At 35.8% G+C, this 18,807-nt stretch overlaps 1 protein-coding gene across 1 annotated transcript; it reads right to left on the bottom strand.

The window, feature by feature from the left end:
• Positions 1 to 2,331: 2,331 nt before the first annotated feature.
• On the bottom strand, positions 2,332 to 7,363 carry LOC132543981 (glutathione peroxidase-like). Its single transcript, XM_060207537.1, has 3 exons — positions 7,052 to 7,363; positions 3,006 to 3,149; positions 2,332 to 2,568 (listed from the first exon to the last, which is right to left on the bottom strand). The coding sequence occupies exons 1-3, from the start codon at positions 7,361 to 7,363 to the stop codon at positions 2,332 to 2,334; spliced, it is 693 nt and encodes a 230-aa protein (XP_060063520.1).
• Between the last annotated feature and the right edge of the window lie 11,444 nt (positions 7,364 to 18,807).

Genomic DNA, 18,807 nt, shown 5'->3' with positions numbered 1-18,807 from the left:
AGCATATACACCTCAAACGGTTTATCATAATGGTATTAAAACATGCATAACATTAAGTGTATGTTCAAGAAATACATTCATGAAAACCTTAGTCTCAACACTGAACCGTTTCTCTTTCATCATTCTATTCCTATGTGAAATGTTCATCTTATTGGTTAAATTGACCTTTGTTGATGCAGTGTAAATTGCATATTATTTATCATCAATATAACTTTCAAAATGTATGAAAGTTTGACCGGAAGCAAGGCATAGTTCGCAACGGACACTAGCTCAGCCCTCTTTAAGCGACGGATAAAAGTTTCCCCAAAACTCCCGAATACAGTTACCAATCCCTTCGTGTAAAAGGCGAACAAGTCTTCTGACTCTCTATATGGATACAAAGCACTAATGTACAGGAGTAATTCAAATGAAGAAAGTTTCCATGAAATAAATTGATATTGGAAGCTGTTTGGTATTGTCTTTGATTACACTGTGTTCTGTGTGTTCAGATTTAAAAATAAATGCAATATTGCATTTAAACTAATAATGAAACTAATATATTGACACTATTCAATAATTATACACCAAATCATATATATATTTGTATGTATGTGTTATATCAATGAAATAATAGCAACAGTACGGACAACTTTCGAGGCAACCTGCCCCTTTATCAAGACACAAATATTACAGAAATTACATTACATACATAGAACATAAAACAATTTGCTATTAGCTCATTGATCATATATCTATCCCAGGAATACGCATCCAACGAACATGTGTTTGTTAGGATCCAGAACCAATATTGGACCATACTGTCGATATTACTTACTAAATTCTACGTATGAATATACTAGAAAGGAATGAAATCAACATCTATATATATATACAAGTGTGTGTATTAATAGTCTACAAATCGAAATCAAAACATTTCCTGTTTTTTTTTATATCATTTTATTTATTAATAAGATATTTTAAAGTAGCAGAAATCAGATAAAATGAAGACATGGCCAGTTTTAGGTGAAGTCTCTCATTCGTGCTTCTTTCACTGTGTTCATGGATATGCGCCTCCGATCACATTTACATTGATTACAAAAGGTAGGTAAATATAGAATGTTTATTTCTACTGTTCTTCCTTTACAATTTCTCTTCTTCAACTCAAATGATAAAGGGGGTTCTGGACATTTCTGATTTCTGCTCGACTTTCTGTTTAAGCTGTGTTAGATGTAAAGCGGCTATGCCTAGTCACGATGTAGCCATAAACTATGTGATAGTCTGAAAACTTATCTAATATCACTCAACCAATTAAGTGAGAGTCTGAAAACTTATCTAATATGATCCAATCAATTAAGTGAGAGTCTGAAGACTTATCTTATATGACCCAACCAATTAAGTGAGAGTCTGAAAACTTATCTAATATGATCCAATCAATTAAGTGAGAGTCTGAAAACTTATCTTATATGACCCAACCAATTAAGTGAGAGTCTGAAAACTTATCTAATATGATCCAACCAATTAAGTGAGAGTCTGAAAACTTATCTAATATGATCCAACTAATTAAGCGAGAGTCTGAAAACTTATCTAATATGATCCAACCAATTAAGTGAGAGTCTGAAAACTAATCTAATATGATCCAACCAATTAAGTGAGAGTCTGAAAACTTATCTAAGATGATCCAACCGATTAAGTGAGAAACAGAATTAACGTATGTCCGCTTTGATAAGTAGAGTAGTTTGAAGCTGTGATAAATCAGTTTTCGTATCGGTCATAACGTTCCTGTACGTGAATTACTGGTCACTGTGGCAATGACATTTTCATTAAATCAAAAGGAGAGGAACAATGAGAAAGTTTAATATTTTGTATAATCAGCAGTGCACGCATGTACACGAATCTTAAAAAGTGATAATTTCTTCTGATTTGAATTGCCTTTGTCATATGTTGGTATGATGGTAACTGGTAGCCCGATCCTCAAGTGGAGGTGCTCATTACCAAAATCTTAAAAACAAGAACGCAAACAAATCAAAATAAGAGATAACAAGATTTATTTGCATCGTGTTGAACTTTACTTTTGTACTACAATAAAAGTGAGTCTTCAACTGAATGCACAAAGTTGAAAGTCATTCTATTTATCAAGGTTAACCCTCAGCTGTCGCTGGTTTATGTTAACACGTCATTCGGTAATAAAAGAAAAGTTCTACTTATCAGCAAATATATTTGTAGTTTATAGTTTCACCATAACTATACACAATTATTAATGAAAATAATAAGATGAAATATAACGAATAATTAAAACACAAAGTAATTTTTAACCCAAGATAAAATGCTAGCGTAAATGTCCACACATATCTGTCACATATTACTTCTAAACCTTAGCGACTCTCCCTGCTCCGGTACACTCTGGAGCATTCGCTGAATTTCTGGTTTTAACACCATCGGGTTGACATCCGACGAGTATCGCATAATTGGTTTGCCGTCTTTGTTAATGAGGAACTGTTCAAAGTTCCACCTTATGTCGCTGACCTTCAAAGGTGAGTACAATAGCAGACTAGTGTCCTCAAATGTGTCTGTTGGTGGAGGGCAGTATTTCTGTAAATTGTGAGAGATGTTGGTTCGTCTGTTATTGATAAGACTTTAAGCAATAGTTAGATATATACATGGCTCGACTAATAATTCTGAGAAAGTTAAATATCAGATTACACACAAGAACAATTATAAATATGTTACCTCGAGATGTAAATCTTCATTTTTACGACTTTTGCTATTTTGTCTCAGAGAGAGAGAGAGAGAGAGAGAGAGAGAGAGAGAGAGAGAGAGAGAGAGAGAGAGAGAGAGAGAGAGAGAGAGAGAGAGAGAGAGAGAGAGAGAGAGAGAGAGAGAGAGGGAGGGGGGTGGGGGAGAGATAGAGAGAAAGAGAGAGAGATGCCATTTTTAAAGAACAAACAGTTGTTGTAGCAGTGCACACATCGCCGAAATCATGACGAATACAGAGATTCAAAGGTTGTTTCATTGGTTACATGTAGTACCTTGAGGTATGTAAAGAGAGGATGCTCATTCTTCCCGTTGATTTCGACAAGACCGAACATCTGGAAGTTTGGAACAAACCCTCCTCCTGGTCTGACGTACTTCAAACCATTAAGGATTTCTTCTCCAGTGTCCTCGGGTTGTTGCTGAAATTGTTTGGAAATATATGTATAAGTGTCGATAAAAAATCAACATTGTTTACATGATAATGATTATCTTATAGGCCTAATTTTGAATGTCCCTGACGAGACACTTTATCCTAATTGCGACTAGTCTCCCGTATGTTTTTCAGGGAGGCAGCCACTTGCTACTCTTAAATATACTACTTTCATTCTCAGGAGATCGAAAGTAGAACTGGAATTTGAGTAGTTTGAATTTCGTAATTTCGTGAAGTGTATAATTTCGTTACGCTTCTTTCATGAATATATAATGTATATGAACGTGGCTGTAGTTGCGATGATGTCATGTCATGGTTATAACATACAAACGTAATGGCACACTATGTCACACTGTGAAACTCGTAAACTGCGAGCAACTACATGTATCCATATTTATAATGAATGTGCTTACACAATCTAGAATATTAGGAGATTCCTAGTCTACAACCATGTTTATTATGTCGCCCCAGTACTAGTAGAAACTAATTCATTTATACATAATTCAAACTGTATGCACTTATTAAACCCAAGGAATGGTTTGAATTGAAATTAAATTGGTAAAAGTATATACTGTAAGAGTAAACATCAAACTTCATTTTATTCATTATATATTTTTATTGAATAATCAATACAGAAGGATTCGAGAAGAAATACACGGTACTTATATGAAATTGCTCGCAGCTTGGTAATGGACTTAAAAACATATCTGTGGCCAGTCTATATATCACTGAAAGGTTATTCCAAACTCAGAATATGTCTGCAGAAAGTAACTATTTGGAATGTTTATTAAAATACGACTAAATCTAAATTCAAACACCAATTTGTAGAAACTGGAGCAAAATAAAAACAAAAGAAAAATATCCTCAAAGTTGTTCCGGAAGGGTAAACGTCTTCTGTTCTATCGACGACGCCCGCATTATAAATCTTGGTCAATGCAAATGCTTAATGTCAAGTTCCAAAATGAGAAGAAGGCAAACAACAACGGAACCACCAGGCACAATAACGACATCAAACGTGTCCAGCTTCATATCTCACAGTAGAATATTAGTTATTGATATCATAACGGAAACCGTAAAAAAAAATTCCGCTATTTTTTATCAACCTGCATATCTCAAAACTCGGTGTTGTGAATTTGTCTGCCCGTTGTCGACATTTCGCACACGAAAATCATGATATTGTGAACAGGCCCTGGGTTATCGAATTAATTGCGACACAGATGTAAACACCATATTGAAATTTACAATAGTCGCCGAAATCATCACGTTTATCATACAGTTAAGTGGAAAATTTACAATAGGGAAGCCGAAATCATCACGTTTATCATACAGCTTAGTGGAAAATTTACAATAGGGTAGCCGAAATCATCACGTTTATCATACAGCTTAGTGGAAAATTTACAATAGGGTAGCCGGAATCATCACGTTTATTATACATCTTAGTGGAAAATTTACAATAGGGTAGCCGAAATCATCACGTTTATAATACAGCTTAGTGGAAAATTTACAATAGGGTAGCCGGAATCATCACGTTTATCATACAGCTTAGTGGAAAATTTACAATAGGGTAGCCGGAATCATCACGTTTATCATACAGCTTAGTGGAAAATTTACAATAGGGTAGCCGAAATCATCACGTTTATCATACAGCTTAGTGGAAAATTTACAATAGGGTAGCCGAAATCATCACGTTTATCATACAGCTTAGTGGAAAATTTACAATAGGGTAGACGAAATCATCACGTTTATCATACAGCTTAGTGGAAAATTTACGATAGGGTAGCCGGAATCATCACGTTTATAATACAGCTTAGTGGAAAATTTACGATAGGGTAGCCGGAATCATCACTTTTATCATATATCTTAGTGGAAAATTTACGATAGGGTAGCCGGAATCATCACTTTTATCATAGAGCTTAGTGGAAAATTTACAATAGGGTAGCCGGAATCATCACGTTTATCATACAGCTTAGTGGAAAATTTACAATAGGGTAGCCGAAATCATCACGTTTATAATACAGCTTAGTGAAAAGATTTCCTTGTTGTTTTCGTTGTAGGAAGAGATTAAGGTAAACAACTGATATGGACTAGTTTGTCGTTTTCCAATTTTCGTCGGTATAAACGATGGACATGGTCAATTAATTTCTTATTTAGGGAAAATACGTTATCAATCTGTCTTAACAAAGTCTTTGTGAAATGATCGCATGTACTGTCTGAAAATTCCTTCAATGATTCTACTTTTCTTAGGAATATGAGTTACATTCGTGTATATGTAATAGGTGGGGTAAAGAAAAACCTAATATACCCGCATAGGGCTCGAACAGGCGCTCTTCCGGTCTCTAACCGGACACTCTTAATCTAAATCTAAATCGTGTCTGAAGGGAAATATCCCGTAGCAGACGCTAGTAAGGTCATCTTCATTCGACATTTCTACATACCAAGTCTCATTATGTGTGACACTAGTCTAATTGTATTTCTTTAATGATTTCAATAAATTCAAATTAATATTGACACTCGGGTTTGATTTTAACATAAACAATTGAAAGAGATTAACCATCACTTCTCTAGATTCAAAAGATTCCAACGAGCAAAGACAAATTATCACCTATTTCAACGAACTAATGACTTGTATCTAAACAATGCCAACGAATGATAATAAAATATAAAAAATAAATAAAGAATTACTTACAAATTTCTAAACATATTTCCAATTAACTTCCAAGTAATTAATATCAAACAAAATTCCAAGTGACAACGTATTTCGAAGAAACGATTTATACGAACTGCAAACATATCCCGAAACTATTTAAACGAAGTGACAAGGAATATCTATACCGTTCCAACGAAGTGACAAGGAATATCTATACCGTTCCAACGAAGTGACAAGGAATATCTATACCGTTCCAACGAAGTGACAAGGAATATCTATACCGTTCCAACGAAGTGACAAGAAATATCTGGTCAATCCCATCGTAGAGACAAAGAGATTTCTTCAATATTCCAAGGAAGTGACAGACATGTAAAACGATTGAAACTTAATGACAAGAAATATCTAAAGAATTTTAATGTAAAGACAAGAAATATCTAAAGAATTTCTATAGATAGAAACATACGAAGACACCAGCTACTATCCACTATCCCAAACTAAATATAGCTCGCAAAGGACTTACAGTCTACCATTATACCTTTATATAGAGATATCAACTTTCAAGCAAACTGTAGTACAGGTAGGACAGAGATTGATATGTGTTTTAAATGGAGGATAGAAATTGATTTGTATTGTGCTATGGGAGAGTGCAGGTAGGACAGAGATTGATATGTGTTTGAAATGGAGGACAGGAATAGGTGTGTATTGTGCTATGGTAGAGTACAGGTAGGACAGACATTGTTATATATTTGGAATGGAGGACAGGAATTGGTGTGTTTTGTGCTATGGGAGAGTACAGGTAGGACAGAGATTGATATGTGATTGAAATGGAGTACAGGAATTGATGTGTATTATGCTATGAGAGAGTACAGGTAGGACAGCGATAGCTGTATGACTCAAATGTAGGAGAGGCATTGTGTGACTGGAATCAAGTACAGGGTGTGGTGGAAGTGTTCTTCAGGGATTTCTGTGACAGCGTGAAGGACAGGAATTACGGGGAGAAGGAAGGGAATGTTGTGTGATATGGAAGTGTAGGGTAGAAAATGTTGTGTGATGGGAATGTAAATTATGTGAAGAAAACAATGCTCTCAGTCTTAATTTCTCAAACGCAATAGTCCCTGTCCTACACTCCTTTATCACAGAAGAATCCCTGTCCTTCAGTCCTATATAACATGATGTTCCTATCTTTCTACACATTCCAAGTCCAATGTCGCCGATAACTGTGATGACCATATATACATACGTACATTGTGGAACTGGTCGCATGGGAAGCCCAGCGCCTGGAAGCCCATGTCTCCATACTGGCTTTGAAGTGCATTCACGCCATGGTAATGGACACTGTTTAACCCTCAGTAGGTTGCCACATTCATGATGTGAACAACCTTACCTTTGTAGGTCGCGAGGCTAATGTTTTTCTGTCCTAAGATGTCGGGCAGCGTGAAGTCATAAATTGACTCCGAGGACGAAGACGGGGGGTTACACCTAACCCCAGCCCCCGCCCCTAGGGCGAGGGTTGTGAGCAGGGTGACTAACGTCAGTACACCTGATGACTCTGCCATCCTTGAGTGGTGTACTAACTCTGGGAATTTAGTACATAGATACTTATATACTGTAATCAGAGGAGATACCCTATATCAGTCACAAGTCTACCACAAGTTCGGACATGTGGTTATCACAAGACTACTTACTGATAAGAGAGTAACTGATGATATTGCTGAAGTGATGTTAAGATACGTACATTAACCACAGCATAACATGGAGACCTAGTTCAGTAAAAGGCTAGGTAGTACAATAATATCAAATCAGGACACAAACCGCAGAATAGCCTGCCTCTATGTGTTCGTATGTCACAATAAAGAGTACTGTCTTCGTTTTTATCACAGAATAACGAAGGATGCTTATTTTTCTATCATGCCACATCCGGAACTTTTACCGATGATTTTAATCCTCAGTTTTCACAATTGTTTAAATGATAAGGCCCTTCTGCTGACAAGTCGAGGAGGAGTAAACAGCTATTTACCCAATCATGTGGTTCCATGGTATCTTATTTTGACTGTTCACGAGGATACATTATAACCCCTCCATACTTAGGTTTGTCCATTTCACCAGCTCACATTGGGGTAGGAGTGATGAATAAAACAACAAAATATAAGTCTACATGATATAAGTAGGCATACATTAAGATATCTATTAGTGGTGCAGTTACCATTCTAAAGGGAAAAGGAGTGAGGAATGAAACAGAGTACATCTAAACAGAAATGGAAGGAATACCAACTACTGATCACATAATTTTAACGGAAGCCGAGACGTATTTCTCTTGGGAAACATACCATAATAGTTTCAATGTTATATGGCAAAAAAGGTTTAGAAATGAGCATCATTCATAAGATATCAAAAGATGGTGAGGGGGTTGTTAGAAGGAGAAATCATGTCAGCGCATTGTGATCCCATAGCTATCACTGATAGTGTTGTAACAGAAGAACAGGTTTGCTAAATCTCCATATCTAAAACCTAAACGTCAAATCATAAACAGTGGGTGATGCCTGTAATGTGAGGAATTCCAAGAGAGAACCGATATCAGGTATGTTTGAATACCAAATCAACAGTTAACATCAAATTGTTCCCTTGTTATTTAATACATATTGAAATCGTAATTGCATGGGCGTTATGATCTACCTTGCTATAGATTAAAATGAGTGTAAATGTTACGATCCAATGTAATATTCCACCTAGACCTCTAGGAACTGCTAATTCAAAATTTATCATCAACAGTGAAGATATTGGAAAAAATCCTATTCAGGGGGAAACATTATATATATATTTGGGAATAACTTTTTTTCAAGGAAACCTCTCACAAAGGAACACACTGAACCGTGGCACAAATACTTTGCTAATAGAGCGTGACATACTTAGTAAATTTACATGTGAGTTCCGTATCAGCTGCTTATCGTTTACACAAACCACATCGATAATCTCATTTGTTCCGATTCAATGCACGTTACGTAACAAAGAAAACAAATAGGATATACGCAGTAACAGGATCCGAGTTCATCCCAAAGAAAAATATCAACCCGTTATCTCGCCATAGTGTCATTCGACTGTATGACAATAAAACACCTTTTGGCCAATATTTTGTATCTCTGTTGTCCTTCTCCACTGTGACATTTTTTTCTTTTGTACATTGTGGTATTAGTTTTCACTTGGCAGTTCATGAAGGTTCATTTACAATCTCTCAAGAAGATGCTAAATGATGTTAAAGTTATATTAATGGGCGAAGTTAAACAGACCGAACAATATTAATGCCACGATTTTTTCACGAAATCATCGTTTTTCTTCAAACCTTAATGAATTTGCGTCTTCCATACCTGCAGCTGTAAGCAATACCACACTCACACATGTACTATCCGTCACACATGTACATCCTCCGTGTGTCAGAACGTCAGATCACCCTCGGATTATATCTCACTAACGGCGTTTGTCCCCGGGTCTTATATTAGTAAAAGTGTTCTTTCACGGCTATCTGTGTTCATTCCTTTTCAGGTATATGTATGTAGATGTCCGTATGTATATTAGGCTATAGTCACAATAACGCATAACGCTCGGACGGGACATGTTATAACAGGTAAATAATAACAAGAACAGAAAAGAAAATACAATCCTGTCACCAAAATCTTGATTCCAACTTAGGTTCGCTGTAACAATCGCAAAAATTAAACAGAAGAAAGATCTATACTGCCAGATAACTCTGAAAGAAATTGGTGTCTCTTACTACATCAATGATATCCGCCATGCAAAGTTTGGTATATCCAAATAAATGATGATGCATTCACAAATGAGAAAAAAGTAACCAATGGAACCATCATGTACACTAGGGAACATCAAACATGGCTAACTTTCTTTTTGCACAAGGAAGGAGAACATATTCCCAATGAGACCATCATGATGGCCATAAAACGTTTATCTTTTAGTTAAACCATGAAAAAAATATCTTATTGCCTAAATAACGAACAGGTGATCTGGCAAAACTTAATACTTTTAAGAAATGTACTCGCCTTCTAATTACAACATTTAATAAACCTAGACAGTAACAATTAGTTATATGTGTCTTATATCTACAGTCCTGGACTTTATATAATGATAAACGGATCTGAAAATACATAGATATTATTGCATTACAGGTCATTACCATAATATGATACAACAAAGTAACATCAACACTTAAGTGACTGATGGATACGTTACAGTTGACATAGATTTTCACGTTCAGAGAAATAATGATAAGCATATTACAACGATTTCCACAAAAAACAATGATAACTGTTGGTGAGCTGAACTCGAAACAAGTCACAACTTAAAACTACATCGATGTCTCAATTTAGTGTGTAATATGTAGTCTATCACAAAAAAATAAAATACAGGGTACCTCTTCTGGGATTCGCGTGTCAAGTTTCCCTTGAAAGTTGCTAGGGAAGGTGAAGTTGGTTAATCCAGGTCATTCAACAATATTCAACAATTGAAGAGAGTAAGGTATAAAAGGCGAGTCAGTAAGAGAAAGTCTGTAACATAACTGTTTTTAATTCTTAGAAAATAGGTGTTGGTATCACCGACTATTGGAGGTAGAAATCAATAGAAATAATCTGGTGTTCGTTTATCATCCATTTTTTAAAAAGGCTCAATTTTCTCCTTTATCTCCTTTCTGAAAGTCTCTCAAGGCCCGTTTCTGAGTTTATTACGGTTAACCGTTGATAATTCGCGGTGCTTCGCATTGAGATTTTTTCCAATTTCAAAGAATTCATTTCTAAACACTCATCCCATAGTTCACGTGCATACTCCAAATCAATCTGTAATTCTTGGAAGCATATGTTGTTTGTTCATCTGTTAAATTTCAAATCAATACGACATTAAGACACCATATGTTGGGGAGCAGGGATATTGCAATCTAGAAATGAGAACCTCACAATAAGGAAATTGAGATTACTGCGCGTATCATACAACTTGGTAAAAAGTTTTCCCTAGTTGTTTCGTGTAAGGAAAAGGTCGAGGTAACTGTCTTATGTAAAAGAGTCTGTGTTTTTGATTTTGGTGAATATCTTTTTAGACCTTCGCTTTAAAATTGATATTGGTCTTTAAATATCTTGATATTGATTACAAAAGACATCATAAAACTTTGTCTAAAAGTGAAGGTGTTAAAAAGGATAAATTCAGCCTTACGTGCCACCAAAACCAGGCATTCAAGTGTAGTGCTCTGTTTGTTCCTACACCAATAGTCTGTTTGAAGAACTTTTATATACAATCAAACTTCGATGTTTCAGAGTTCAAGGAACTTTAAATATGATTCAACGAGAAATCGACAATGCACGCTCACGTTTTCATTCATGCCTTCCTGTCACACAGTATATGTATTTTACAGATCGATTTTAAATGAAACGAATCACAGCATTAAAGTAGCCTTCACTTGTTACAATAATTTTTTAAGACTGATACATAAACGTTAAAGGCACTAATGAATTTAAAAGAAAGCAATCTCATAATGTATTCTGTCCAGAAAACAACAGCACTAGCATTACACATCTTCGGTCGTAAAAAGTTACAAGAGTGTTGGCCGATAGTCTGACATGACTAGTATGAATCAATAGGAGAACGCATGGCTGGCAGATTAATCACTGTTTTTCATATTTTATATAAGCATCGCTTTGGGAGTGAGTGAAATCATCATATATGTGCGTAGGATATCCTTCGGTTGTTTTCTCAATTCCGCAAATTAGACCTAGCTATATGCAATTACCGGAATGGCAGTGGTGAGCATCACATGCCGTCTGATTATTTCTTATTAAATATCATGGCTTGTAAGCAAGTAATTAAACTTCCAGTTTTTGTTGATACATTTTACATGAAATTCTACTGCGGAGCAGAAATACCGGTACAGTGACGGGGAAATGTTTTGTTGGAATCAATAGGTGTCAGTGACTTACCTTAGCTAACGGCCAGTGAAAAACACTTTCATGCATCGAAAAGTTCGATTTATAAAACTGCAATTTATACAGGGGTAAGTAAGTAGCGATATACATGTATAAGGATACAATGCGGGACCAGTCAAACCTCGCCAGAACACTGACGTTCGTCGGAGAGACGATTCCCACACATGGGAGGAGTCACAGAAATGGAAACCTATCAACCAACCACCCAAGGGACCAGACAAAAAATTCTATACATTGAGAAATTCGAATCATCGAAGTTCGATTAATAGAAGTTCGACTGAATTTGTATTGCCTTTCACATTTATTTGAAAAGAAAGCTTTCATAACTTGAGAATAAAAGCGTCCTTTTGTTTTTTGTTTTGTTTTTCTTTTCTTTTCTTTAATAATGACCGCCAGATACAAAAGCCTTTCCTGGCAATACTGAAGGCTATATCACATAAGGGTCGTTGTTGGGAATCTGGACATTGTGTTATTCTGTTAAAAAAACTTGCCTATTGATTTTTGTACGGCACAGGTATCGCCAGAAATTGATCTGACAAACGTAGCGATCAACAGGCAGTATCCTTTGATGTATGACCACATTCATAATCACTATCAATCATACAGACTGTATGAATAACATCAAAGCATTCAGCCCGAAGGAGTGTGTATATTGTATCTGATGTTCGTAACTTCAGGTCATGATTTAGCGACTGACAAAACAGAATTGGTATATGTATCTTTGTGTCTTATCTTCATCAATTTCCACGTCACTACCTGTATCTATAACATTGTGTCTGTCACGTCTTCATCACTTCTCTAGTCACTACCTTTATCTGTAACATTGTGTCTGTCACGTCTTCATCACTTCTCTAGTCACTACCTTTATCTGTAACATTGTGTCTGTCACGTCTTCATCACTTCTCTAGTCACTACCTTTATCTATAACATTGTGTTTGTCACGTCTTCATCACTTCTCTAGTCACTACCTTTATCTGTAACATTGTGTCTGTCACGTCTTCATCACTTCTCTAGTCATTACCGTTATCTGTAACATTGTGTCTGTCATGTCTTCATCACTTTTCTAGTCACTACCGTTATCTGTAACATTGTGTCTGTCACGTCTTCATCACTTCTCTAGTCACTACCTTTATCTGTAACATTGTGTCTGTCATGTCTTCATCACTTCTCTAATCACTACCGTTATCTGTAACATTGTGTTTGTCACGTCTTCATCACTTCTCTAGTCACTACCTTTATCTGTAACATTGTGTTTGTCACGTCTCAATCACTTCTCTAGTCACTACCGTTATCTGTAACATTGTGTCTGTCACGACTTCATCACTTCTCTAGTCACTACCGTTATCTATAACATTGTGTCTGTCACGTCTTCATCACTTCTCTAGTCACTTCCTTTATCTGTAACATTGTGTCTGTCACGTCTTCATCACTTCTCTAGTCACTACCTTTATCTGTAACATTGTGTTTGTCACGTCTTCATCACTTCTCTAGTCACTACCTTTATCTGTAACATTGTGTCTGTCACGTCTTCATCACTTCTCTAGTCATTACCGTTATCTGTAACATTGTGTCTGTCATGTCTTCATCACTTCTCTAGTCACTACCGTTATCTGTAACATTGTGTCTGTCACGTCTTCATCACTTCTCTAGTCACTACCTTTATCTGTAACATTGTGTCTGTCATGTCTTCATCACTTCTCTAATCACTACCGTTATCTGTAACATTGTGTTTGTCACGTCTTCATCACTTCTCTAGTCACTACCTTTATCTGTAACATTGTGTTTGTCACGTCTCAATCACTTCTCTAGTCACTACCGTTATCTGTAACATTGTGTCTGTCACGACTTCATCACTTCTCTAGTCACTACCGTTATCTATAACATTGTGTCTGTCACGTCTTCATCACTTCTCTAGTCACTTCCTTTATCTGTAACATTGTGTCTGTCACGTCTTCATCACTTCTCTAGTCACTACCGTTATCTGTAACATTGTGTCTGTCACGTCTTCATCACTTCTCTAGTCACTACCTTTATCTGTAACATTGTGTTTGTCACGTCTCAATCACTTCTCTAGTCACTACCGTTATCTGTAACATTGTGTTTGACACTTCTTCATCACTTCTCTAGTCACTACCATTATCTGTAACATTGTGTTTGTCACGTCTCAATCACTTCTCTAGTCACTACCTTTATCTGTAACATTGTGTCTGTCACGTCTTCATCACTTCTCTAGTCACTACCGTTATCTGTAACATTGTGTCTGTCATGTCTTCATCACTTCTCTAGTCACTACCTTTATCTGTAACATTGTGTCTGTCACGTCTTCATCACTTCTCTAGTCACTACCGTTATCTGTAACATTGTGTCTGTCATGTCTTCATCACTTCTCTAGTCACTACCTTTATCTGTAACATTGTGTCTGTCACGTCTTCATCACTTCTCTAGTCACTACCGTTATCTGTAACATTGTGTCTGTCACGTCTTCATCACTTCTGTAGTCACTACTGTTATCGGTAACATTGTGTCTGTGATATCTTTATCTGTTTGCTAGCCACTGTTCCTTTTCGTCCTGTATCGCTCATATCGATATTAAGCAAGAATATTAACATAGTCTTTATCTATGATTCTTGAATAACGTTCATACGTACATTACAAAAGAAATATAGTGTCAGAGTTCATGATATTACAAATACTGTAATGATCCCTCCTGGGGCTGTAGTTTTCATTAAAATCTGGCCACCGCTTCCAAATGAAAAGGACCCCGAGTCTCCTGAATATTGATATGATTCTTTACATGTTTAAACATAGTTGACTTCTTTAACCTTGAAATTAGACCAGTCAGAAGACGTTATCTTTAAAACAAGCAGCGATTGAAAATTGTGTTTTGCAAGCTTACGGAAACGTCTAATTCCTTTATCAAGCAAAGAGTGCAAATGTTAAAATATTGAAAGCCTCGACTCCAGTCTCTCTTCGGTGCCTTCGTGTTGTTTTAGTGTATCATGCGGTTGTAAACAGTGTCATGGTCTGTGTGCGGCTGAGTGGATAAATGGTTGAAACATCAGCTGTCCCTTAGACAGTCGGCTATTGGGACGATTGGACAAATTGACAGATGAATTTACATTTTGGCCCATATGGCGAATATTTGCACTCATTGCTTAATAAAGCAAAGCTCTTTATACTATATTTTAACATCTTAAATATGTCTATACCAAACTGATAAATCTCATTCTGAACAAGGACAGATCAATGCCATTCCATAGCACTCCACCCCAAGTACCTAGTTAGCCAAGTATCAATACTCTTGGATTCAGGGGCCTCGTGAAGCAAATCATTTAATTGGTTTGACATAGATAACCTCCGTGAACTTGTAAATATGTCAAGGTTACTATATGATATACCATCAAAGGTGCTATCTGGTCAAACAACTAAACTTCTGGCACTTCTAAAACTTAGAAAGAAGATCAATATTTTAATCACATGTGACAAGTAATATCTGGGTTCGGGGCCTTATGAAACTGCTATCCACATCATCCAGTTCTACAGAATCTTAAAGAAGTTTGCCTTAAACGTCGATGTGTATGGTTTGAAAATCAATATGTCATCCCCATTTTATGTCATAATTTAGTTCACGCATCTTTTATAACTCACTTTATATTACAACTAAATATGCATCTTATTGATCTCGTGCTTTTAGTAGTTTCTATGACGACTCTTATTGATTTTTCCTGTCACTGATGAATGTTTATATGCATACCTGTATAAATTTGTTTAATTCCATTTAAACAAATACATCCATGTTCAATAACAAATGTAGGGAAGTAAATTTTAACAATAGATAAATCAATGGTTTAATCACAAGCTTACGAGATGTTGATAATGTGGGTATCAACTGTCCCATTCGAGTAAACAACACTGGTGTTATCGATACGATTTTAAAATGTGTATAACTGAAGTGTCGTAAAGCCAAATATAGGTTATCCAAGCCATCACTATCACACAAACTGTACTAGCCTATCGATTAAACTCGATATCTGATGGCGGAGTCGCAAGATCAAACATTTCAAATCAATAATAGTTAATCCATTATGTATACATGTATAACATAATATTTTCGAGTCTTCATATAACAGTAACGCTTTGTCTCAAAAACGGTTGGTTTTGCAAACACGTAGATCATGAGGTAGATTCAGGTAATGCATTTGAACTTGGGTATCTACTAATGTCGATGTCTATATATATAAAAGACATATTTATGTAAATCACATTTATTGAAAAATGGGTCCATGTCATCTGTATCATTTGTACGAGACGTATATATTCCAAGGTATACCTATATTAATGTGTTGTATAATAATGTTTTCGAAGATATCAAATTTCGAGATCTGGAAAAAAAAACAAAAAAAACCTTTGTTTTATGTGAGTAGAAAGTATTCAAAGTATAGAACTCCATAACTATAGAATTAGTGTCGCTTTAACTGCGCAGCACTTCTTGGACATATGAGTTAGTGGATTAAAGATACCCTTTGAAATTTACGATAACAGCACCTCATGAAAATGATTTATTTAACAATACGGGTATATGGTTGCTACCGAGTCCTGGTCACTGATTTATTACCTTTCTTTATATATAGTTTTGTTACACATCCTATAATATCATAACATCAGAATGCAGGCGTGACACATCTTACCTTCAAATTAGGAATACGACTTTATTGATAAAATGGAGAATTTTATACCTTAGTAAGATACATATAACCCATAACTGATAAATATGGTGCTTAGAAAATCCTAATTCATAAACAATACCGCATGCACTTATAATATTGTCATTACGTCGGCTTGTAAATCTTTTTGACCGTGACATTGGAAAAAGTACTTTATTTAAATTAATTGGTCAGCTCTATCCGGATTAATATTTGACAATGTTTAGTAAAAAAAGGACTCTGTATCAAGGTTTTAGTTTAAAGTACACCAGATCTGACCAAATTGTCATTGAAATTCATTCACAATGCTACTACAAACATTCTGCTCTACTCAATTCAGTCGACAATGGTCACTCCATTGATCTAGACGATAAATCAAATCTTTACCCAAGCGATTTATGTTCTAAATAACATAATATATTGATCCCTGTTACTTCGGAAATGTGTTCAGATATTTTCCGTCAAAGCAAGCTTAATAAAATCGTTAAAAACAATTAATGATTTAAGATTTTCAGTCTGTATGATTTCTTAGGTCTTGAATGAAAGCTTTGTATTACAACATGATCAATAGTTTCTTAAATGATCCAGTTTTTCATATTTGCAGTATAGAGTGTGTATCTAAAAAAGACTTTGTTCTGTACTGTATAAAATGGAATTGTACAATGAATTTAATGGATGATTCCTAAGCCTGATTTTATCAAGGTTGCAGAGTCGTTTCACATCCTGATTTGTTGGAGTAAAAAGCCAACGTATATTAGGGGCCAATGACACCGTATACACATCACTACAAAAGAGTAAATTTACCGTAATGCATGTTAGAGAGTCAAATATATGCTCAATATATCAAACAGTTTATTACAAAAGAGGGGGAAAACGACAAACAAATGATCACACACGTAGCGCCCCCTGTCGCTGGCTGTGCGTGAGTGTTCGTCACCTCAGCCAATTACTGTACAGGAAAACAAAACTTTATGTCATGGTGACAAACCTACCAAGTTTGAAAGTGATCGGTGGAAAACAGATGGAGAAACAAGGAAACGAAAGATTGCGACTGACGGATAGACAGACGGACAAGGTCATACCATGAAACGTTCCATGATTAGGAATGAAAATCGGCAGGCTCGATCGCCTACATTCATATCTAAAATACACGCATTCTAATTCATTAATAACAAGGGATACAATCACACATAAATCAATATTCCAAATGCTCATTCGATGTATCTGTACGGCTGTATGTGTAAACTCAAATAAATAAAGCAAGCTCTATTGTCATTCGTCTAGGTTCGTTTTCCTCGTTAGCATGTTTCCTCGGTGCCAAATCTTCTTTACAAACAAAATCGCTTAGCCTCTAAAAATCATTAAGTGTTCGATTTTTAAAGAATGTTTTTGCTGTATTTCATTATTAAAAAGTTTGACTTGAACAAGACTGGCGATTACTGTATTCGGTCATCACAAAAATTCATTATTTTTCGATTTGAGACTACCAATACGTCAGTTTGACATCTTTAGCCAGATTTCCTCATTTGTTAATTTCCGGTGTTTTTGTATTCATCACTACCTACAGACTATCCATTCAAGATCCCGGATGCTGAATCAGCAATTTAGTCCGAAGTAATACACACTGTATGTATATATACATATATCGTATGTCCGATCTCTACGTGGAGATATCTAATACCGAAATGTCCATCACATTGAGATTCCATAGCTTTGTTTATCTACTCAAGGTCGGGATTCAACAACATAGCAAGATGTTAATTTCGCACACGTGACGGTTCAGGTATCTTCGCCCATTCTGTCATCGTTGATCGATAACATAGATGGATTAAACCAATTAGTGGTCGCTACAGATAATTGATGGATGTCCTCGCTATGAAAATTAAAATCAATCTCCGTGCACTAAACCGTCCTACCTAACTTTATGTACCAAGGAACGACACGACTGTTCACTACAACTTTCCAATTTCATTTGAAGATATATGAACCCAGATACATTACAGTCTCCGAGATCATGGCATTGACAATCAATTCTGTACAAAAAACATACCATCAAAACTGCGCCATACAATTGCATTGTCCTTCTAGAACTCTTCAGTAACTAACTTTAATACAAGGTCATTGCTAACTCTTGTTTGTCCAAGTTCTTAATTGGCCAAAAAGGTCAATGTTTATTCCAATTCCTTGGAAAGAGAAGATCCGGGATTCGATTTTATATTTAGCTCAACAACGTCGAGAACATTTATCATTTAATATACATCAACACTACACAAAGCGAAGGTCTGAAATTATTAAACAACGTAAAAAGTGAAGACATTCTGT

This window comes from Ylistrum balloti, unplaced genomic scaffold, assembly GCF_031769215.1.
Source record: "Ylistrum balloti isolate Yb309-2 unplaced genomic scaffold, AGI_CSIRO_Ybal_v1 Utg369772, whole genome shotgun sequence".
Taxonomy (NCBI): Eukaryota; Metazoa; Mollusca; class Bivalvia; order Pectinida; family Pectinidae; genus Ylistrum; species Ylistrum balloti.
This window is presented reverse-complemented; position numbering and strand designations above follow the sequence as displayed.